General features: G+C 39.4%; 1 protein-coding gene across 1 annotated transcript in view; it reads left to right on the top strand.

Annotated features, from left to right (window-relative positions):
- Positions 1–23,077, top strand: part of CPXM2 (carboxypeptidase X, M14 family member 2) — a 110,411-nt gene extending 87,334 nt beyond the window's left edge. Inside the window, exons 13-15 of the mRNA XM_069753873.1 lie at positions 7,860–7,999; positions 15,815–15,914; positions 21,769–23,077. Of these exons, the coding sequence (XP_069609974.1) occupies positions 7,860–7,999; positions 15,815–15,914; positions 21,769–22,019 (491 nt within the window). The 3' untranslated portion in view covers positions 22,020–23,077. The remainder of the gene's footprint in view (positions 1–7,859; positions 8,000–15,814; positions 15,915–21,768) is intronic.
- The last annotated feature ends 1,776 nt before the right edge of the window (positions 23,078–24,853 follow it).

Genomic DNA, 24,853 nt, shown 5'->3' with positions numbered 1-24,853 from the left:
TTATGTCTGATATTATTATATTGGGCACTGTTATAGAGACATTATGACTGATACTATTATATTGGGCACTGTTATAGAGACATTATGACTGATACTATTATATTGGGCACTGTTATAGAGACATTATGTCTGATACTATTATATTGGGCACTGTTATAGAGACATTATGACTGATACTATTATATTGGGCACTGTTATAGAGACATTATGACTGATACTATTATATTGGGCACTGTTATAGAGGCATTATGTCTGATATTATTATATTGGGCACTGTTATAGAGGCATTATGTCTGATATTATTATATTGGGCACTGTTATAGAGACATTATGTCTGATATTATTATATTGGGCACTGTTATAGAGACATTATGACTGATACTATTATATTGGGCACTGTTATAGAGACATTATGACTGATACTATTATATTGGGCACTGTTATAGAGGCATTATGTCTGATATTATTATATTGGGCACTGTTATAGAGACATTATGACTGATACTATTATATTGGGCACTGTTATAGAGGCATTATGTCTGATACTATTATATTGGGCACTGTTATAGAGACATTATGACTGATACTATTATATTGGGCACTGTTATAGAGGCATTATGTCTGATATTATTATATTGGGCACTGTTATAGAGACATTATGACTGATACTATTATATTGGGCACTGTTATAGAGACATTATGACTGATACTATTATATTGGGCACTGTTATAGAGGCATTATGTCTGATATTATTATATTGGGCACTGTTATAGAGACATTATGACTGATACTATTATATTGGGCACTGTTATAGAGACATTATGTCTGATACTATTATATTGGGCACTGTTATAGAGACATTATGTCTGATACTATTATATTGGGCACTGTTGTAGAGACATTATGTCTGATACTATTATATTGGGCACTGTTATAGAGACATTATGACTGATACTATTATATTGGGCACTGTTATAGAGGCATTATGTCTGATACTATTATATTGGGCACTGTTATAGAGACATTATGACTGATACTATTATATTGGGCACTGTTGTAGAGACATTATGACTGATACTATTATATTGGGCACTGTTATAGAGACATTATGACTGATTCTATTATATTGGGCACTGTTATAGAGACATTATGACTGATACTATTATATTGGGCACTGTTATAGAGACATTATGACTGATACTATTATATTGGGCACTGTTATAGAGGCATTATGTCTGATATTATTATATTGGGCACTGTTATAGAGACATTATGTCTGATACTATTATATTGGGCACTGTTATAGAGGCATTATGACTGATATTATTATATTGGGCACTGTTATAGAGACATTATGTCTGATATTATTATATTGGGCACTGTTATAGAGACATTATGTCTGATACTATTATATTGGGCACTGTTATAGAGACATTATGTCTGATACTATTATATTGGGCACTGTTATAGAGACATTATGTCTGATACTATTATATTGGGCACTGTTATAGAGGCATTATGACTGATATTATTATATTGGGCACTGTTATAGAGACATTATGACTGATACTATTATATTGGGCACTGTTATAGAGGCATTATGACTGATATTATTATATTGGGCACTGTTATAGAGACATTATGTCTGATACTATTATATTGGGCACTGTTATAGAGACATTATGTCTGATACTATTATATTGGGCACTGTTATAGAGACATTATGACTGATACTATTATATTGGGCACTGTTATAGAGACATTATGTCTGATATTATTATATTGGGCACTGTTATAGAGACATTATGACTGATACTATTATATTGGGCACTGTTATAGAGACATTATGACTGATACTATTATATTGGGCACTGTTATAGAGACATTATGTCTGATACTATTATATTGGGCACTGTTATAGAGACATTATGACTGATACTATTATATTGGGCACTGTTATAGAGACATTATGTCTGATACTATTATATTGGGCACTGTTATAGAGACATTATGACTGATACTATTATATTGGGCACTGTTATAGAGACATTATGTCTGATACTATTATATTGGGCACTGTTATAGAGACATTATGTCTGATACTATTATATTGGGCACTGTTATAGAGACATTATGACTGATACTATTATATTGGGCACTGTTATAGAGACATTATGACTGATACTATTATATTGGGCACTGTTATAGAGACATTATGACTGATACTATTATATTGGGCACTGTTATAGAGACATTATGTCTGATATTATTATATTGGGCACTGTTATAGAGACATTATGACTGATACTATTATATTGGGCACTGTTATAGAGACATTATGACTGATACTATTATATTGGGCACTGTTATAGAGACATTATGTCTGATACTATTATATTGGGCACTGTTATAGAGACATTATGACTGATACTATTATATTGGGCACTGTTATAGAGGCATTATGTCTGATATTATTATATTGGGCACTGTTATAGAGACATTATGACTGATACTATTATATTGGGCACTGTTATAGAGGCATTATGTCTGATACTATTATATTGGGCACTGTTATAGAGACATTATGACTGATACTATTATATTGGGCACTGTTATAGAGGCATTATGTCTGATATTATTATATTGGGCACTGTTATAGAGACATTATGACTGATACTATTATATTGGGCACTGTTATAGAGACATTATGACTGATACTATTATATTGGGCACTGTTATAGAGGCATTATGTCTGATATTATTATATTGGGCACTGTTATAGAGACATTATGACTGATACTATTATATTGGGCACTGTTATAGAGACATTATGTCTGATACTATTATATTGGGCACTGTTATAGAGACATTATGTCTGATACTATTATATTGGGCACTGTTGTAGAGACATTATGTCTGATACTATTATATTGGGCACTGTTATAGAGACATTATGACTGATACTATTATATTGGGCACTGTTATAGAGGCATTATGTCTGATACTATTATATTGGGCACTGTTATAGAGACATTATGACTGATACTATTATATTGGGCACTGTTGTAGAGACATTATGACTGATACTATTATATTGGGCACTGTTATAGAGACATTATGACTGATACTATTATATTGGGCACTGTTATAGAGACATTATGACTGATACTATTATATTGGGCACTGTTATAGAGACATTATGACTGATACTATTATATTGGGCACTGTTATAGAGGCATTATGTCTGATATTATTATATTGGGCACTGTTATAGAGACATTATGTCTGATACTATTATATTGGGCACTGTTATAGAGGCATTATGACTGATATTATTATATTGGGCACTGTTATAGAGACATTATGTCTGATATTATTATATTGGGCACTGTTATAGAGACATTATGTCTGATACTATTATATTGGGCACTGTTATAGAGACATTATGTCTGATACTATTATATTGGGCACTGTTATAGAGACATTATGTCTGATACTATTATATTGGGCACTGTTATAGAGGCATTATGACTGATATTATTATATTGGGCACTGTTATAGAGACATTATGACTGATACTATTATATTGGGCACTGTTATAGAGGCATTATGACTGATATTATTATATTGGGCACTGTTATAGAGACATTATGTCTGATACTATTATATTGGGCACTGTTATAGAGACATTATGTCTGATACTATTATATTGGGCACTGTTATAGAGACATTATGACTGATACTATTATATTGGGCACTGTTATAGAGGCATTATGTCTGATATTATTATATTGGGCACTGTTATAGAGACATTATGTCTGATACTATTATATTGGGCACTGTTATAGAGACATTATGTCTGATACTATTATATTGGGCACTGTTATAGAGACATTATGTCTGATACTATTATATTGGGCACTGTTGTAGAGACATTATGACTGATACTATTATATTGGGCACTGTTATAGAGACATTATGTCTGATACTATTATATTGGGCACTGTTATAGAGACATTATGTCTGATACTATTATATTGGGCACTGTTGTAGAGACATTATGACTGATACTATTATATTGGGCACTGTTATAGAGACATTATGTCTGATACTATTATATTGGGCACTGTTATAGAGACATTATGACTGATACTATTATATTGGGCACTAAAATAGAGACACTAGATGGTGGCCCGATCCTAACGCATCGGTATTCTAGAATATGCATGTCCACGTAGTATATTGCACAGCCATGTAGTATATTGCCCAACCACGTAGTATATTGCCCAGCCACGTAGTATATTGCCCAGTCGCGTAGTATAATGCCCAGTGAAGTAGTATATTGCCCAGTCACGTAGTATATTGCCCAGCGACGCAGTATATTGCCCAGCCACGTAGTATATTGCACGGCAACGTAGTATATTGCCCAGGCACGTAGTATATTGCCCAGTCACGTAGTATATTGCCCAGCCACGTAGTGTATTGCTCAGTCACGTAGTATATTGCCCAGCGACGCAGTATATTGCCCAGCCACGTAGTACATTGCACAGCGACATAGTATACAGCACAGACACGTAGTACACTGCCCATTCACATAGTATATTGCCCAGTCACGTAGTATATTGCCAAGTCACATAGTATATTGCCCAGTCACGTAGTATATTGCCCAGCGACGTAGTATATTGCACGGCAACGTAGTATATTGCCCAGGCACGTAGTATATTGCCCAGCCACGTAGTATATTGCACAGCGACATAGTATACAGCACAGACACGTAGTACACTGCCCAGTCACATAGTATATTGCCCAGTCACATAGTATATTGCCCAGTCACGTAGTATATTGCCCAGCGACATAGTATATTGCACGGCAACGTAGTATATTGCCCAGGCACGTAGTATATTGCCCAGCCACGTAGTACATTGCACAGCGACATAGTATACAGCACAGACACGTAGTACACTGCCCAGTCACGTAGTATATTGCCCAGTCACGTAGTATATTGCCCAGTCACGTAGTATATTGCCCAGCCACGTAGTATATTGCCCAGTGACGCAGTATATTGCGCAGCCACGTAGTATATTGCCCAGTCACGTAGTATATTGCCCAGTCACGTAGTATATTGCCCAGCCACGTAGTATATTGCCCAGTGACGCAGTATATTGCGCAGCCACGTAGTATATTGCCCAGTCACGTAGTATATTGCCCAGTCACGTAGTATATTGCCCAGTCACGTAGTATATTGCACAGACACGTAGTATATTGCCCAGTCACGTAGTATATTGCCCAGTCACGTAGTATATTGCCCAGTCACGTAGTATATTGCCCAGTCACGTAGTATATTGCCCAGCTGCGTAGTATATTGCCCAGGCACGTAGTATATTGCCCAGCTACATAGTATATTGCCCAGTGATCGTGAAGTCATGGTAGGTCCTTCTCGCACAGCATCCTTAGCACCGGAACCTGCCGCTTGCACTGCCGAGGACAGGACGTGACGTCGGAGGGTGAGAATAACCTATTTTTTTATTATTCTTATTTGTAACATTGGATCTTTTTACTATTGATGCTGCATACGCGGTCCGTTACCAGCGGCCATGTTGCCGCCGGACTGTGCCTGTCGCTGATTGGTCGTGGCAATGGTCGTGGGCGTTTTGCCACAACGAATCAGCGACTTGGATTCCATGACAGACAGAGGCCGCGACCAATGAATATCCGTGACAGAAAGACAGAAGGACAGACAGACAGAAAGACGGAAGTGACCCTTAGACAATTATATAGTAAATTATGTCTGATACTATTATTTTGGGCACTGTTATAGAGATACTAGATGGTGGCCCGATTCTAACGCATCGGGTATTCTAGAATATGCATGTCCACGTAGTATGTTGCCCAGCCATGTAGTATATTGCCCATCGACGTAGTATATTGCTCAGCCACGTAGTATATTGCCCAGCCACATAGTATATTGCACAGCCATGTAGCATATTGCACAGCCACGTAGTATATTGCCCAGCCACATAGTATATTGCACAGCCACGTAGTATATTGCACAGCCACGTAGTATATTTCCCAGCCACGTAGTATATTGTCCAGCCACGTAGTATATTGCCCAGTGACATAGTATATTGCGCAGCCACGTAGTATATTGCCCAGCCACGTAGTATATTGCCCAGTGACGTAGTATATTGCCCAGCCACGTAGTATATTGGCTAGTTACGTAGTATATTGCCCAGTCACGTAGTATATTGCCCAGTTACGTAGTATATTGCCTAGTGACGTAGTATATTGCGCAGCCACGTAATATATTGGCCAGTTACGTAGTATATTGCCCAGTCACGTAGTATATTGCCCAGCCACGTAGTATATTGGCCAGTTACGTAGTATATTGCTCAGCCATGTAGTATATTGCCCAGTTACGTAGTATATTGCCTAGTGACGTAGTATATTGCGCAGCCACGTAATATATTGGCCAGTTACGTAGTATATTGCCCAGTCACGTAGTATATTGCCCAGCCACGTAGTATATTGCCCAGTTACGTAGTATATTGCCCAGTCACGTAGTATATTGCCCAGTTACGTAGTATATTGCCCAGTGACGTAGTATATCGCACAGCGACGTAGTATATTGCCCAGTCATGTAGTATATTGCCCAGTCATGTGGTATATTGCCCAGTCACGTAGTATATTGCCCAGTCAGGTAGTATATTGCCCAGTTACGTAGTATATTGCCCAGTTACGTAGTATATTGCCCAGTGATGTAGTATATCGCACAGCGACGTAGTATATTGCCCAGTCACGTAGTATATTGGCCAGTAACGTAGTATATTGCCCAGTGACGTAGTATACAGCACAGAGCCACGTAGTATATTGCCCAGTCACGTAGTATATTGCCCAGCGACGTAGTATATTGCCCAGCCACGTAGTATATTGCCCAGCCAGGTTTGTCACAGGTGAAAAAATAAAAAATACACATATACTCACCTTTCCGAAGGCCCCTTGTAGTCCATGGCAGCTTGCGGTCCCAGGGTTGGTATCAGAGCGCAGGACCTGTGATGACGTCGCGGTCACATGACCGTGATGTCATGGCAGGTGTTTCTAGCGCAGGGCCTGTGAAGACGTCGCGGTCACATGACCATGACGTCATGGCAGGTCCTTGTCGCGCAGGCGCGCAGGGCCTGTGATGACGTCGCGGTCACATGACCGTGACGTCATGGCAGGTCCTTCTGCCATACCATCTTTGCCACCGGAAACTGCAGCGGAAGATGGCGGCCGGCGGGAGCGGCTCAGCGGACTATTGAGGGTGAGTATAGCAGGTTTATTTTTTTTTCATTATTTTTAACATTACATTTTTTACTATTGATGCCGCATAGGCAGCGTGAATAGTAAAAAGTTGGGGACACACAGGGTTAATAGCGGCGGTAACGGAGTGCGTTACCCGTGGCATAACGCGGTCCGTTACCGCCGGCATTAACTCTGTGTTAGCGGTGACCGGAGGGGAGTATGCGGGCGACAGGCACTGACTGCGGGGAGTAAGGAGCGGCCATTTTCTTCTGGACTGTGCCCGTCGCTGATTGGTCACGGCAGCCATGACAGGCAGCTGGCGAGACCAATCAGCGAATGGATAACCGTGACAGAAAGACAGACAGTCAGACGGAAGTACCCCTCAGACAATTATATAGTAGATTATGACTGATACTATCATATTGGGCACTGTTATAAGTATAGATTCACCAAAGATTATTACATTTTTAGTGATTTCTTTCTCCACAACTGCCATATTTTTTCTAATTTTCTTTCATCTTCTCTATATTGTAGGATATTGTTTCTTATATGACCGATTCCTTTTTTTTATTATTAGGTATTAATGATTTCAGCTATTTACATACCAACTGCTTTGAGATTTCCATATATTTGGACTGTGACAAATACCCACATACAAGTGACCTGGCAGAACAGTGGGAGAATAACAGAGAATCCTTAATTGTCTTCATGGAACAGGTTAGTGTCTAGTGCTATATAATTCTCTACACTTTACAATATTCCTAATGTGTCTATACAATATATTGCCCTGATTAATCAATTGCTGATTTTTTTAAATTTTTTCTCTCGTCTACTTTGCACCAAATTGAAAATTTTGCATATTTGATGAGTTTCACACCAACTAAAAGATGCATTTTTCTTATTTTGTTTTCTTTTGTTTTTAAGCCTTTTCGTATAAAATGTCGCTTGACCCTTTCAATAAGCATTAAAACGTCATATGTTAGTTTTCAACTGCACAAAAACTGAAAATTAGACAGGCTTTGTACTGTTTTCGGCTACCAGAGCCCAAAATTTTGAAACATTTAAAAAAAGTCGCAAATGATGAATTACCCGAAAACAAATGGATAATGAAAAGCACAGCTATATTTTTGACCTCAGCAAAAAAACAAACAAACCATGAAGGCTGAAAAAAATAGCTTAAAAAGGCTGCAAAAGTCATAATAAATTTGGCACAAAAATGACTATTAAGTCAAATTAGTAGTAAATAAAATAAAATTGTGAAAAGGCCATTATTTCTGAAAATATAGAATGAAACAAAATATCTAAAAGTAATTGTTCCTATAACGTAAAAATCTCCTAAGTATTTTTTAACTCCTTCTTGACTGGGCTATTTTTCCTTTTCCTTTCGTTTTCATTTTTCCCTCCCCTTCTTACAAGAGCCATAACTTTTTTATTTGTTGTTTGCGGGATGAGTTGAACCTTTGATGACACCATTCATTATCTCAAGTGATGCACTTAAAAGCGGGAAAAAATTCGAAGTGCGATGAACTTGCGAAAAAGTGCAATTCCACAATTATTTTTGCGGTATTTTGTTTACCATTTTTCACTATACGGTAAAACTGACCTGGCAATGTGATTTTTCATGTCGGTATGATTGCGCAGATACTAAGCATGTATAGTTTTTTTATTTATTTAAATGGTGAAAAAAAACTTGCAAATTTAGAAAAACCCAAACTTTGCCATTTTCCAAGATCCGTAACGTTTTCAATTTTCACGATATGGGACTGTGTGTTAAGGCTTATTTTTTGCACCCTAAGCTGACTTTTTTTACTGATACCATTTTGTGGTAGATAGGATTTTTTGATCACCTCTTATTGCATTTTATTGCAATGTTGCGGTGTAAAAAAAAATGTAATTTTGGCATTTCTATTTTTTTGTCGTTACACGGTTTACTGACTGGATTAATTTATTTTATATTTTGATAGATCTGACTTTTATGAATGCAGAGATACAAAATGTATTTATTCTTTTAATTAGCTTTATTTTTAATGGACCATAATGAGGATGATTTGAACATTTGTATTTTATTTTTTTTTTCTATTTTTAAAACCTTTAAAAACCCTTTTTACTGAATTTAATCGTCCTTTTATCAGACTTGAAATTGCAATTGTTTGATGCTTGTGCATCATCACCGCTACATATAAAGAAAATCTCAATCTCCTTTGAATGTCAGCTAAACCCCGGCTCATAATTATGGGTATGAGGGTCTTCAGAAGACCCCGGATTTCATAGCAATCCAGTCACCCCCTGATCACATCACGGGCTTGCCAATGGGCCCATGTTAAATACTGCTGTCAGAGATTGATAGTGGCATTTAATAAGTGGGCAGAGCATCTCTCCATCTGAGGCTGTTAGAGGCACATGATGACTGGTGAAATCAGCCATCATCTGCTGAGAACAGTGTGCGAGCCCGCATCAAAGTCAGGGAGGCAGCCTAGAATGTACTACTACATCATATGTTGGTAAGGGGTTAAAGCAACTAACTGAAAAGGACATAAAATTCAAAAAACATCTCAGAAAAAAGGCAGCTATGTATACCAACACCAAGACACAATATTAATGCACTGCGGGATGCAGCGGGGCCCCTGATAAAGGTATAGGCAGCACTGGGCCAAAATATCTGTGTGATTGGCGCCCTATACAAGTCTTATCCGTATTTACAACGTTTTTTTTCCTAATGTTTCTATTTGAAATTTCAATACAACAAAAAGTTGGAAATTTTTATAAATTTCAAGCTTAAGTAACCTAGTATTATACCAAGCAAAGAAATAAAATCTTTATCAGTATGACAATATTGTATGCTGTGTAACAAGAGAAGAGGGTGTGAGATATCATTACATTGCGCTTGAACTATATTGGAACTTCCAAAAGGGGGATAACCAGGGAAACGTGAGGAATAGGTGGCTTCTCAACCAACGGGTAGAGTATAAAAGTTACCAGAATAGGTTAGCTGGAACATCCTGTTCTAGCTGGCATGGGGCCGTTGCTTGTTGAGTGACACGAAAACAGGAAAACACGTATTTGGTAGATGCCTTGCTACACTCATCAGGAGAGTTTTAAACTAGAGCAATATGGGATGGGAAATACACAGCCAGGAAAAATATGCAGCTAATATATTCTATTAGAAATGTAAATAAAGAACAAAAACAACAAATTGTAAATGAAAACAGAGGAGCAAGAGAAACCGACTACAAACTAAAATGTGTCTATACAAATGCACAGAGCATGGGAAACAAATAAAGAGAATTGGAGCTGCTAACATAGATGAGATATGATGTCATAGGCATCAATGAAACTTGGGATAATATACATGATTGGAATACAAACATTGAAGGCTACAACTTATTTATTAGAAACAGGATTAACAAGAGGGGAGGTGTTGCATTGTATGTTAGGAAAATGTATAACTCCACAGAGATCCAAGCTTCAGAGAAAGGTAGCTCTGCAGAAACTGTTTGGGTAAGAATACATGGAGAGAAGAACAAAAAGGACACTATTGCAGGTGTGTACTATAGGTGACATTGACAGACCTGAAGATATGGATGAACTATTTTTACATCATATTCTCTGTTCTCAAAAAAGTACGACATAGTGATCAAGAGAGATTTTAACTTTCCAGATATTTGTTGGAAATCTCTCTCAGGCAAAAGTAATGGGTCCAGAAAATTCTAATCTTCCCTTGCTGACATCTTTATCCTTCTAAAGGTAGAAGGGAGAACAAGAGGATCTGCATTCTTGGACCTAATTCTTACCAACAGGGAGGATATGGTTGAGGAAGTAAAGATGGCTGGCATCGATCGTGCTATCCTTGAATTTTGGAATACAAGAGGAGGAAGACCAGCGAGGACTCAGACTTTAATGTTTGAATTCAGAAAGGCAGATTTTAAAGAGGGTAGGAAAGGTCCAATGGCTGGATTTTCTAAAGGACAGAAATTTCCAAGAAGGATGGGAGATTTTGTTAGATGAAATTTTCACCGCACAATAGGTAACAATCTAAAAAAGAAGGAAGAAATAGAAGCATTTAAAGAGACCAGGATCGATGAACACAGAACTTAATCACTTGTTAAAAAGGAAAAAATAAATGTATATTAAATGGAAAGAGGGAGTATATCTATATATGCTATTACAGGGAATGCAGGGCAAGTGTTAGAAGAGCTAAAGCTAGTATTGAGGTGAGGCTTGCAAGGGAGATGAAAGCAATAAAATATGATTTTGGGGGTAAGTCAAAAGCAAAAGAACAGTCAAAAAAGCTGCTGGATTTTTACAGGATGAAAAGGGTGAAGTGGTCAAAAATGATGTTGAGAACATTTAAATTTCCCACTTTGAGTCTGTGTTCTCTAAGAAAGCAAATGCAACATCAACTGATCTTCACTGTTGAAGGAATAAAATAATCCACACTATCTACAAAGAGAGAAATGGTGAGAGAACACTTAGCTAATTTAAATAAATTTAAATCTGGTCCAGAATAATTACATCCTAGGGTACTGAAAGAATTGGCAGAGGAATTATTAAAGAGAATGTATGTAAGTACTTGGATAAGAATACAGTAATTAACCAGAGCCAGCATGGGTTTGAAGCAAACAAGTCATGCCAGACTAATATAATTTCCTTCTATAATGGAATCACTGACTGGGTAGATATATCTTGACTTCAGCAAAGCATTTGGTAAAATATCTCATATTAGCCTTATTAAAGAAATGACAAAGTATGGGATCGACAAGGCTACAGTTAGGTGGATTCATAACTAGCTCAGTGAGTGGTAATAAATGGTTGCACAGCCAATTGAAAGAGTGTTTCAAGTTGGGTACCACAAGGCTCTGTCTTGGCCCCATTGTTGTTCAACATTTTTATAAATGATCTGGATAAGGGACCTGAAGGTAAACTAATTAAATTTGCAGATGATGCAAAGCTAGGAGGGGTAGCTAACACCAGTGAGGACAAGAAAGGATTCAGAAGGATCTATAAAAGCTTGAACAATGTTCAGCAACAAATAGAATGGTATGTAACGGAGAAATGAAAGATTCTACATCTGGGCAAAAAAATAAAAAATTACATATACAGAATAGGAGAAATAGAACTGAGCAACAGCACATGTGAAACAGACTTGGATATACTAGTAGATCACAGGCTGCACATGAGTCAACAATGTGATGCAGCAGCAAAAATGGCAAATACAGTTCTAGGATTTATTAAGAGAAGCATAGAGTCTAGATCACATGAACTAATTATCCCCCTCTACTCCACCTTTGTCAGGCCTCATCTGGAATAATGTGTCCAGTTCTGGGCACCACATTTTAAAAAAGACATTGAAAAACTGCAACAATTTCAGAGAAGAGCTACCAGGATGGTGAGCGGACTGCAGAATATGTCCTACTAGGAACGGTTAAAGGATCTGGGAATGTTTAGCTTGCAAAAAATAAGGCTACGAGGAGACTTAATATCTGTCTACAAATATCTGTAGGGATGTTAGTGTAGAGGGATCATCCTTATTCTCATTTGCACATGGAAACACGAGAAGCAATAGAATGAAACTGAAAGGGAGAAGATACAGATTAGATATTAGAAAAAACTTTTTGACAGTGAGGGTGATCAATAAGTTAAAACAGGCTGCCATTAGACGTGGTGAGTTCATATTCAATGGAAGTCTTCAAATAGAGGCTGGTCTGAGGTGGTTTAGTGACTCTTGCATTGAGCAGGGGATTGGACACTATGACCCTGGAGGTCCCTTCCAACTCTAACATTCTATGATTATATGATTCTAAGTCATTTTAATGTCATTGCACCAAAGAGGGTAAGTATGCTTAAATATTTCCCAGAGAATAGAGGTCATATTTTCATTGGTCATATGCCATAACATTAATTCATTGAATCTATATTGCACAAAAAAGTGCAATGAATCTCAATGTTGGGAGGATTTAAGAAACTATTTCATCCTGGTAGAAAGCAATATGTTTTCACCATATGGCTACCTTGATGATGGGCAGGTGATTGCCGTGTAGAAGACATTAAAGAGGTTCTGCCATGAAAGATACAGTCATGGCTGAAAGTGTTTGTACCCTTGAAATTGTTTCAGAAAATGAAATATTTCTCCCAGAAAATTATTGCAATGACACATGTTGTGTTATGCACATGTTTATTTCCTTTTTTGTGTATTGGAACAACACAAAAAACCTGAGAAAAAAAAGCAAGGTGGACATCATTTCACACAAAATCCCCAAAAAGGGCCTGGCTAAATTGTTGGCACCCTCAACCTAATATTTGGTTGCACACCCTTTGGAATAAATGGAAAGCAAGAGCAAAATCCAGTGAAGCAGCAGGTACTTGTGATTAAAATTTATTGCAAATCCTATAACCATTAGTAAGGCAGAAACGCGTAGGTTGTATAGCCACTGGAGGAACTGCCAGGAACTGTATTTTTTAACAAGTTTGCAATAAATCTTAATTTATTTTAATCACACGTACCTGCTGCTTCGCTGGATTTTCCTCTTCCTTTCCTGATCTGCAGCCGGATCCCAGGCTCATCCGTGCGAGATTCACAACAGGAACCATGCTGCTACGTCCTTGTGAAATGACTCTCCTTTCCCCATTCCTTTTTTTTGCTACATTCACTTTAGAATAAATAACTACAATCACTTCCATCAACAAGCTTTTAACACCTCTCAACTGGAATTTTGGACCACTCTTCTTTTGCAGATTGCTCCAGGTCTCTCATATTTGAAGGTGCCTTCTCCCAACTGCAATTTTAAGATCTCTCCACAGGTGTTCAATGGGATTTAGATCCAGACTCATTGCTGGTCTCTTCAGAACTCTCCAGCTTCTTGAAGTATGTTTGGGGTTGTTGTCGTGTAGGAAGGCCCATGACCTAGAATGCAAACCCAGCTTTCTGACACTGGGCACTCCATTGCGACTCAAAATCCTTTGGTAATCTTCAGATTACATGATGCCTTGCACACAGTCAAGGCACCCAGTGCCAGGAGCAACAAAACAACCACAAACTATCTTTGAACCTCCACCATATTTGACTGTAGGTGCCATGTCCTTTTCTTTGTAGGCCTCATTCTTTTTTCGGTAAACAGTAGAATGATGTGAAAAGCTCTATTTTGGTTTCATTTGTCCACAAGATACTTTCCCAGAAGGATTTTTACTTACTTATGTGCATTTTGACAAACTGCAGTCTAGCTTTTTTGTTTCTGTGTCAGCAGTGGGGTCCCCTTGGTCTCCAGTCATAGTGTTTCATTTCAAATGTCGACAGACAGTTTGCGCTAGCCTGCAAGACAGCTCAGTTTTCTTTGGAACTTGATTGGGGCTGCTTATCCACCATCTGGACTATCCTGCGTTGGAACCTTTCATCAACTTTTCACTGCCGTCCATATCCACGGAGATTAGCTATAGTGCCATGAGTTCTAAACGAATTGATTATGTTGCACACCATGGACAAAGGAACATCAAGATCTCTGGAGAGGGTCTTGTAACCTTGAGATTGATAAAAAAAAATTAAATTTTGGTTCTCAAGTCCTTAGGCAATTTTCTTCTCCTCTTTCTGTTCTCCATGTTTAGCATGGCACACACAGACACAATGCAAAGATTGAGTCAACGTCTCTCCTTTTTATTTGGTTTCAGGTGTGATTTTCATATTGCCCATACCTGTTACTTGCAGCAAGTGGGTTTAAACGAGCATCACATGCTTGAAACAAAGTTGGTTACTCACAATTTTGGAAAGGTGCCAACAATTTTGTTCCACCCATTTTTGAGGTTTTGTATAAACTTATGTCCAATTTGCCCTTTTTTCCCCACTGTGTTTTTGTGCTGCTCCAACACACACAATGAAAATAAACATGTTTATAAAAAGATGTGTAATTGCAATAATTTTCTGGGAGTAATATTTCATTTTCTGTAACAATTTCAAGGGTGCCAACACTTTCAGCCATGACTGTAACTGTTGGTTTGAACGCTCATCTGAGAGTGCATGTGTTCTCAGTGGCAATATGCCACTAATTCTTTGGAAGCAACTGTTGCCCTCGAGAGCAATGGGATTGAGCATATGAGATCCAACTCTCTGAAATTTATCACCCTGATATCTGCTGTCAGTGGAGAGTTGAATGATGGTCATCTGGTCTTGCCGAAATTGAAGTCTACTATGGATGGCCAAGCTTTAGAATTGATTTTAACCAATAGTTTATTGGCTAAATTGCTCAGCCAGGACCTACTGTACTAGAGGGTCTACACCAGTTACACATGTATCTTCCATTGGAAATGACTGGATGCTTAGATAAGAACAATCACCACTAGATATCACTTAGCTCTTCAAAAATGGTGTTCTGCAGGGTCCACAAAGATCTGTATGTAGGCCATAATGTCATGTATACAGGTCAAACAAAACAGACATGGGGACCTTATGACACTTCCCCGTTAAATATATGAAGGAAATGAGTCCAGTAATTGAAATGCGCTTTGTAGAAAATAAAAGAGATAAATTCTTCTATTTTTTTTTAGGTCCACCGTGGAATTAAAGGAATTGTGAGAGATATATATGGACGTGGGATAGGAAATGCAATAATATCTGTGGAAGGCATCAATCATGATATACGTACAGGTCAGTCATTTACAGAGTTTGCAGCTTGTGACTGGGACACATTTCCTTGAGGTCCTATGTGTAGATGATGGAGCTGACTACTGATGTCTGAAATCTGCCAGTCATCAATAAGATATGTGCTCAGCCCTGTCTATTGGTGGCCACAAAAAGGCCAAAAGACGACATTATGAGTGTCATGGTCATAAGACTGATTTTAAGTCAATCTCAAAGTCTTCCAGTCGGTTGGTGATAGAGATGAGCACATCAATTTGTGAGACTCCAGTCAAGGTCAGTGGTACATGGTAACTAGATGAGAGGCCCATGAACCTCTTAATGTCCAGCGTGGCTTTTGATTTTTCAGAGGTGGTGCAACATTATTTCTGCAATATGATGCCAGCTCTGGATAATCAAACTCGGGGACTTCAGGCGGTAAGGGATTCGCGGGCCTCTAATCTCATCTAGTGACCTGGATCTTGGACCAGAGTTTCGCAAATCGATCCCTCTCATGTCTACGTAATATATTTTCTAGTGATTTCTTACTAATGTGGCCCGACTCCATTGCTGGCCCATATTTTAGAGGTCAATTGGAGAGAATCCCAGAAAAGTCATATGGCACGAGGCACGCCTTGGTCTCTGGTGCCATCACCTAACTTCTGCATTGGCAGGCTATTTACCTAGAGATGAGGCTAGCGGTCCTAACATTTATTTGGATTATCCTTAGTTACCGGCTCTGTGCATAAAAAGTTTAACACTTGCTGCAATGCCAACCTTGGCCCCCGTTCGCACCTATGCCATAAATATATAGTGGATGCACACCCACTATATGGATTTTTCCGAGAGCTCTCTCCCCCAGTCCGGCTTCCTTATCCGTGCCCCTTGCAATAGCTGATCATCCCAGTTTCCATGCTACACCTATTAATATTTGCTAGGATACACAACTGTATCCCTGTTATGCCTGTGCTGGCACGTGAAAGCATTTCTTACAGCTTTATACCCTTCCGACCTTCAAGACTCCCGGGACCTGGAGTTACAACTTCTCTGGAAATGTCTCACATTTTAATGACTTTGCCTTATGGAAAGCTATATTCATCCTCCCCCGCCTGTACCCCACCTCTGGCACAGACCGCTTCCTTTGTAGCTCACTTGAAGACCCTTTTGTTGCATAGTAAGACTGACATAGCAATGCTGCAATACATTGCTTTCTTTGATTGATGTCCGTAAAAAGCTTTCTAATATCGAGGAATGAAGAAGATGAAAGGATAAAAAGGCACGTGAGATATCTACATCCTGGACAAACCACGAGCGTTCCTTACGATCTTTTTTTTTTTATAAAGTAATTCCACATTATTGTGATCGCCTGTTCTGCACATGCAGGAAATATACAAGTATTGTTTAAAGGGACACTGTCACCTGAATTTGGAGGGAACAATCTTCAGCCATGGAGGCGGGGTTTGGGGTTTTTTGATTCACCCTTTCCTTACCCGCCGGCTGCATGCTGGCTGCAATATTGGATTGAAGTTCATTCTCTGTCCTCCGTAGTACACGCCTGCATAAGGTGCAATTTTGCCTTGCGCAGGCGTGTACTACGGAGGACAGAGAATGAACTTCAATCCAATATTGCAGCCAGCGGGTAAGGAAAGGGTGAATCAAACACCCAAAAACCCCGCCTCCATGGCTGAAGATTGTTCCCTCCAAATTCAGGTGACAGTGTCCCTTTAATTATTATCAATTATTGATAAAATAATATAATGTATCATATGAGAGAAAATTGTATGTGATTAGAAGAAAAAAATAATAACAAAATTAAAAACCAAAGCCGGCATTGCTCTGCAAAACGCTTAATATTGAAAAAAGATATAAAATAAAAAATAAAAGGTCACAAAGCCTCCTTTATGAAGTTGTAGAAGTGCATTAGATTTAGTGCGGACAGAAATGTTGGGTAGATCTTACAGATTTGTTATTTTTCTTCCTTTTGATGCTTTTTAAGCTTTATCTTTCTGCACCAGATCAGGAGGGATAGGCTTAAGGCCCCTTCACATTTAGCGACGCTGCAGCGATACCGACAACAATCCGGATCGCTGCAGCGTCGCTGTTTGGTCGCTGGAGAGCTGTCACACAGACCGCTCTCCAGCGACCAACGATGCCGGTAACCAGGGTAAACATCGGGTAACTAAGCGCAGGGCCGCGCTTAGTAACCCGATGTTTACCCTGGTTACCATGCTAAAAGTAAAAAAAAAAACAAACAGTACATACTTACCTACAGCCGTCTGTCCTCCAGCGCTGCGCTCTGCTTCTCTGCTCTCCTCCTGTACTGTCTGGGAGCCGGAAAGCAGAGCGGTGACGTCACCGCTCTGCTTTCCGGCTCACAGACAGTACAGGAGGAGTGCAGAGCGCAGCGCTGGAGGACAGACGGCTGTAGGTAAGTATGTACTGTTTGTTTTTTTTTACTTTTAGCATGGTAACCAGGGTAAACATCGGGTTACTAAGCGCGGTCCTGCGCTTAGTTACCCGATGTTTACCCTGGTTACCAGTGAAGACATCGCTGGATCGGTGTCACACACGCCGATCCAGCGATGTCTCCAGGGAGTCCAGCGACGAAATAAAGTTCTGGACTTTATTCAGCGACCAACGATCTCCCAGCAGGGGCCTGATCGTTGGTCGCTGTCACACATAACGATTTCATTAACGATATCGTTGCTACGTCACAAATAGCAACGATATCGTTAACAATATCGTTATGTGTGAAGGTACCTTTAGAAAGGGCTCTGTCACGCCCAGAGCACTTAATGCCTAATTTGCATATGAATGGTAATGCTAATTGCTCAGGAATACCAGATGGAAGATTGATTGATTTACATTTTTCAGTGATGGGAGTTGATACAAATTCTCTTTAAGTGATTCTTACCCTTTTTACCAGGGGGATAGCTCATGTATTAATTGGAGCTACAGTGTTTTGGCTGCAGATTGCTTAATGCTCCCATAAAGCTAAAGAGGATCGTTGTTCAACAACTAGATGGTGGCCCGAATCGAACGCATCGGGGATTCTAGAATATGCATGTCCACGTAGTATATTGCCCAGCCACGTAGTATACAGCACAGCCACGTAGTATATTGCACAGTCACGTAGTATACAGCACAGCCATGTAGTATATTGCCCAGACACGTATGTAACAGGTTAAAAAAGAGTTAAAATAAAAAATAAACATATACTCACCTTCCGAAGGAGCCCTTGTGGTCCTGTCGCCTGTGTGCGGTGCACGCGGCAGCTTCCGGTCCCAGGGTTGGATGAGCGCAGGACCTGTGATGATGTCGCGGTCACATGACCGTGACATCATGGAAGGTCCTTCTCGCATACCATCCTTGGCCCCGGAACCTGCCACTTGCACTGCAGAGGAGAGGACGCGATGACGGAGGGTGAGAATAGCAGGTTTTTTGTTTTTTTATTTTTTTTAACATTACATTTTTTTACTATTGATGCCACATAGGCAGCATCAATAGTAAAAAGTTGGGGACACACAGGGTTAATAGCAGCGGTTACGGAGTGCGTTACCCGCGGCATAACGCGGTCCATTACCGCCGGCATTAACCCTGTATGAGCGGTGACCGGAAGGGAGTATGCGGGGGCGGGGCAGTGACTGCGGGGAGTATGGAGCGGCCATTTTCTTCCGGACTGTGCCCGTCACTGATTTCCATGACAGACAGTTGCCGCGACCAATGAATATCCGTGACAGACAGACAGACAGACAGACGGAAGTGACCCTTAGACAAGTATATAGTAGATGACTTCCATAGAAACAACCAGTGAGATATAAAGCCACAGGATGTTTTGCAGTAGCCAATTTAGTGTGCATGTGTTTTCAATAAGGAGGCTTATCTCTGGCGAGAACAAAATGATTGGGCATGTCGAAATCCAACAGCCTGACCATTTCTGCTGTCAGGGGAGAGTCAGGACAACCCCACACACATTAATTGATTGATGTTCCCCCTGACATCAGTAGGTTTGATCAACATTTATCTAACGTTAACTGTAAGCACCTTTCCACAATTGGTATGTGCAGGTCACTACTGTGCTGTCTCCATTCACGGTAAAGCACCTGGAACCTCCGCAGCTGAGGATTCAGTGTATATTTACCCTATGTAATTTACAGTTCAGTACTTAGAGGCATACAGTAATACTGTGGCTAGCTTCAGCCACCACATGCTGAGCATATCCGCTGCCAGCATTAATTTAACCCCCTCACGCTTGTTTCTGGTTTTTATTTTTTCCATAGAAAAGTAGTGAAGCATTGTCTTACTCAGAGAGCTGAAGAAGAAATATATCATAGAACCTACCTTTCCATTCCCACATTTGTTTGTTTTAGTGTTTTGTTTTTTAGTATTTTATAATGAGCAAAATTACGTCTGGGTTCCAATCCTTGAACCTGCACTTTATGGTTGGCTTCTCTGCCACAGCATATACACCTTTTCTCTGAGTGTTTAGTTTATGTTATCTTTGCTTCAGTCTTTTTAGGATGCCAGTTTTTTTCATTAACTCATTTGTCCGCCCTATCACCTTTTAGGTGCGGCTTTATACACTTTCCCCCGGCTGGTTTTTCCTGCTGGTGATAGTCTCATTTTGGTGTTCAGCCATTCTGCTGTAGTTGAAGCCAGTCAGTGAAACACAAGCTAGGGTTTATCTCTTTGCTGTTTATGTTCTTTACTCTGTACCTATCTTCTGTTTCTTTTTAGAAAGTAGGCAGCATATCCTTTAACAGCTTGTGCTTAATCATTTATTTTGTATTTTGTTTTATTTACTCTGGGATCTATCTATTTCAGCACACTTTCCAGTAAAATGGAGAGTAGCATGCACTTATGTATCATTCAGTCTGTAGTTATATGCAGCCACCAGCCTGGTCAAATGACACCCTACCTATGAGAAATCTATAGCATGAGTACCAATCAATACTTACCACCTTCATGTTGGTGCTCTGCTCTCTCCTGGACAATGGCAATGGCAATATATCCAGTGGTTTACAGATCTGTCCTTCTTTAGCTTTCCTCTTGTCATATCCTGAAATCAGTGCTATGAGAGGGTCAGTTTAAAAAAAAAATTAATTTTGATTTTGTGATACTCTGTTGGAAGATGTTTATGGTATTATTCATATTAAGTCCCTCCACAGGCTTCATAGCACACCATAGTAGACTAGTAGACCAGCATGGCAACATGGTGGCTCAGAAGTTAGCACTGATTATTTGCAGCGCTGGGGTCCTGGGTTCAAATTCCACCAAGGACAATATCTGCTAGGAGTTTGTTCTCCCTGTGTTTGTGTGAGTTTCCTCTCACACTCCAATGACATACTGATAGGGAATCTAGATTGTGAGCCCCAATGTGGACAGAGCTGTGGAATATAATGGTGCTCTATAAACAAAGCATAATAAATAATTTTACAGTACTTTGCAATGATATAGAATTTCACAATATTTTATACGGTATCAAGTGGTAGCAGGTTCAAGTCCCCTAAGGGGACTAATAAAAAAAATGCACAAAAAATATATAAAATATTTAGAAAAAATGATAAAGAAAACAAAAATTAAAAAACCCAACCTTTTCCTCTAAGGCAAATAGCAAAATGGAAAAAATACATACCCAAACTGATAATATGTAAAGAATATTTACGCCAAAACGAAAATTTAGAAACTGAAATTAGCATTTTTCAGTTGCTGCACTTTCCCCAAAATATGCAACGTACAGTTTTAAAGCTGTTGTTATTTTTGGAACTTAGATGATCGCATTTTCTATCACTTTTTATGTAGGAATTCAGAGCATGAATCTTTATGATGCTTTTTCGTTCTGCCACTAAAGATTGCTCTTCTTTTTATTTTCTTTGGAATATAGCAAGTGATGGAGATTATTGGAGACTTCTGAATCCAGGAGAATATGCGGTCACGGCTCGAGCCGACGGCTTTACGCCTTCCACCAAGAACTGTGCTGTGGGATACGAGATGGGAGCCACACGATGTGACTTCACCCTAGCCAAATCCAACCTGGCACGGATTAGAGAGATCATGGAGAAGTTTGGAAAGCAGCCGGTCAGCATGTCTCTGCAACGCAGAAGAGTCCGAGTCAGGGCAACTCGTCATACCTAGATTTTGGTTTGGCTTGCGATGTAGAACAAAGAAGTTGGAAGCAACATACGTTGGCCACTTATTATGGCCATGGCTGAATAGACTAAAGCGGTGGAAGATTTTTCTCCAGTCTTCCCGCTCATAGATAAGATCTTCTTGAGAACATCTTCTAATTACGGCACCTTATGACAATTGCTTGCTTAAAGTCTACCGATACGAAAATCTTCTTTCTCTTCGAGCTGTAGGAATCTCCCATGGACCCTTAGATCTTGAGTAAGACCTTCACGAAAACTATATGGCAAGAGCTTCCATCAGGTAGTAAGAACTTTGGGATTAGATCTTCAGATGTTACATCCTTGACAGATGGTTGTGTTATAAAACACTTAACAAAAACTTTCACTAAGTTGTGACCCTTTATCACCAATATTTGTCCCTCAGTCGGTGGCTTCCTATGTGCTCCGATACACTCTCCGTACCTTAAGACACAATGTCCTCATCCAGGTACATCAGTGGACAAGGTATATTCTCCATTAGATTGGCAAATTTTGTGTCTACCGTGACGCTTTGAAGATTTTTAATCATGGGACTAGGTCCAAACTTTATCCTTGGGATGTTAGAATATGCCAAAAAAGTGTATTAGATGAAGGCCATTAAAACCTAGTCAAAAGCACCTTAAACCATTGTCTAAATTCTTTCTAAGTTCTGTAAATTGTAACTCTGCATTCAAAGTGGTGCAAAGTGGCAAAAGTCATAACCAAGCAGAAAATAAGAAATGCAAGAACCAGCGCACTCCTAGGGTGATTGTATCTGGACTCCACCACCGTGCTTCAGATGATAGAATTAGCTTTCTCTCGGCTTTTTAATTGTTTCTTTCCAGTGACTGTTCCTAATTTACATGATGTTTAATCTGTTTTGTTCTCATGTTAGACAATGGTGCACAAGACATTAATCTGCTAGCTGGTGGCAAGGCCTGACCGCATTTCCTGATAGAAATTCTTCAGTTCTTGCGCTTTATATAAAATACATGTTTAAAGTCTGATATCTTACAAATAAAGGTGATGCAACTGGGAAAACCAAAAGCATGGGTCACAAGTGTCTGTTACAAATGAAATTAATGTGCAGTTTAGTAAATCTCCACTGCACTTTCTCCCCTCTCTGAGAGCGGCATGATGTAGGTAAAGAGACATTGATTCCAGTGATGTATCACTTATTGGGCTGCTTGCTGTAGTTTTGATTAAATCACAGTTTTATCTGATTCCGATCTACCAGTACCTTGCTTGCCGAGCTCTGTATAAGGGGTTGACGTTCAGGAACGCACCGGTCCACAACCGCCTGGATTCCTGCAAGTTGGGATCAGTATTCTCTTGCTTGCTTGACAGTTTCGATCAGAAACATCATCGTGCCACCAGTCTGAACTGTGCATTCTCATATGCTTCTGCAGCACTGAAGCTGGCCGCTTCCAGACAGATTCAGAGCAGTGCTTACAAGCTCCTTTGGAAAGAGCATGCAAACCCTTCGCTCCTTGCCTAACAAACCGATCACCATTGATGGACTGCGGAGGTAGCTGGCCAATAAAATTGAAAATATCTCAATTTTTGAGAACAGAGAGGATTTTTAATAAGAAGTAAATAGCGAAGTTGCCTGTTGTTACCATCATTCTGCAATGTTACCTAATAAAAAATCCTGTTAAAGACCATCAGAAAAACCCTTAAATGACTCGCCATAGAGGTCAGAGCTCTCTTTTTATGATATTAAGATCTAAAACAAAAGAAAGAAGCTTCAAATGTTATAAAGGTATAGTGGAAAATTAGGTCCACGAGAAATGTGCTAAAATATAAAAAAAAAAAAAAAAAAATTCTCCTCTATAATTCCCTCATGCTTCATTGCTAACACTCCGGTGGTCCAACTGGTTTAATCTGCAGCAATTATGTTCATACATCCATGTGACCACTGTAACCAGTTACTGACCTCAGATCATGTACAGCACAAGACCACTATTTAACTAAATACAAAAAGCAACTGGAGGCAGAAAACCAAAAATAGTGGTTTTAATGGCCCATTGTGGCGACTCCAGACTCTGCTAAATCTTTCTGAAGTTCCCTAGCTCTCACTGAAATTTTGCTTGGTCTTCCAGAACTTATCTTGACCTCCACTGTTTCCTGGTAACTGCCATTTCTTCATTACATTTCAAATTAAGGAACGGGAAACTTGAAAACGCTTTGTTATCTTCTTATAGTCTTCTCCTGCTTTGTGGGCCTCCACCATTTTCAGAGTGCTAGGCAGCTTCTCAGAAGAACCTATGGCTGCTGTTTTTGGCACAAGGTTAGAGGAGGCTGGGTTTTTATAAAGCTGGAAATTTGCATCACCTGGCCTTTCCCATTGATGATAGTGAACAAGCCATAACCCTAACAGGCAAATTAAGTTCTGAAACCTTGGTCACAGTTATCTCAGCACACAAGTCTCCAAGGGTGCCCAAACTTTTGCATCGGCCCATTTTCCTTTTTATAATTTTTAAAATGTAAAAAAATGACAGTATTTTTTGGCCTAAAATACAAAGAAAATGTGTCTTCTTTAATTCTAGGCCTTTTAGAGATCATTTCGTCTTCAACTTGCTTAACTGTTCACGATAACAATAATTTTGACCAAGGGTGCCCAAACTTTTACATGTCACTGTAGAATATTTTCGGACACTATGTATAACATAACTTCTGTATGTTTCTCTACCACTGGGTCCTTGGGAATCACTGGTAAGTACAATGGTTCTACCTCGCTGGTACGCTGTAGATTTAGCAACATGTAGAAAGCAGCTGCTCGAATTTCACCAGAATTCGTTCCCCCTCCTGTGAAATAACGCT

The sequence above is a fragment of the Ranitomeya imitator genome, chromosome 2 (genome assembly GCF_032444005.1).
Source record: "Ranitomeya imitator isolate aRanImi1 chromosome 2, aRanImi1.pri, whole genome shotgun sequence".
Classification (NCBI taxonomy): domain Eukaryota; kingdom Metazoa; phylum Chordata; class Amphibia; order Anura; family Dendrobatidae; genus Ranitomeya; species Ranitomeya imitator.
This window is presented reverse-complemented; position numbering and strand designations above follow the sequence as displayed.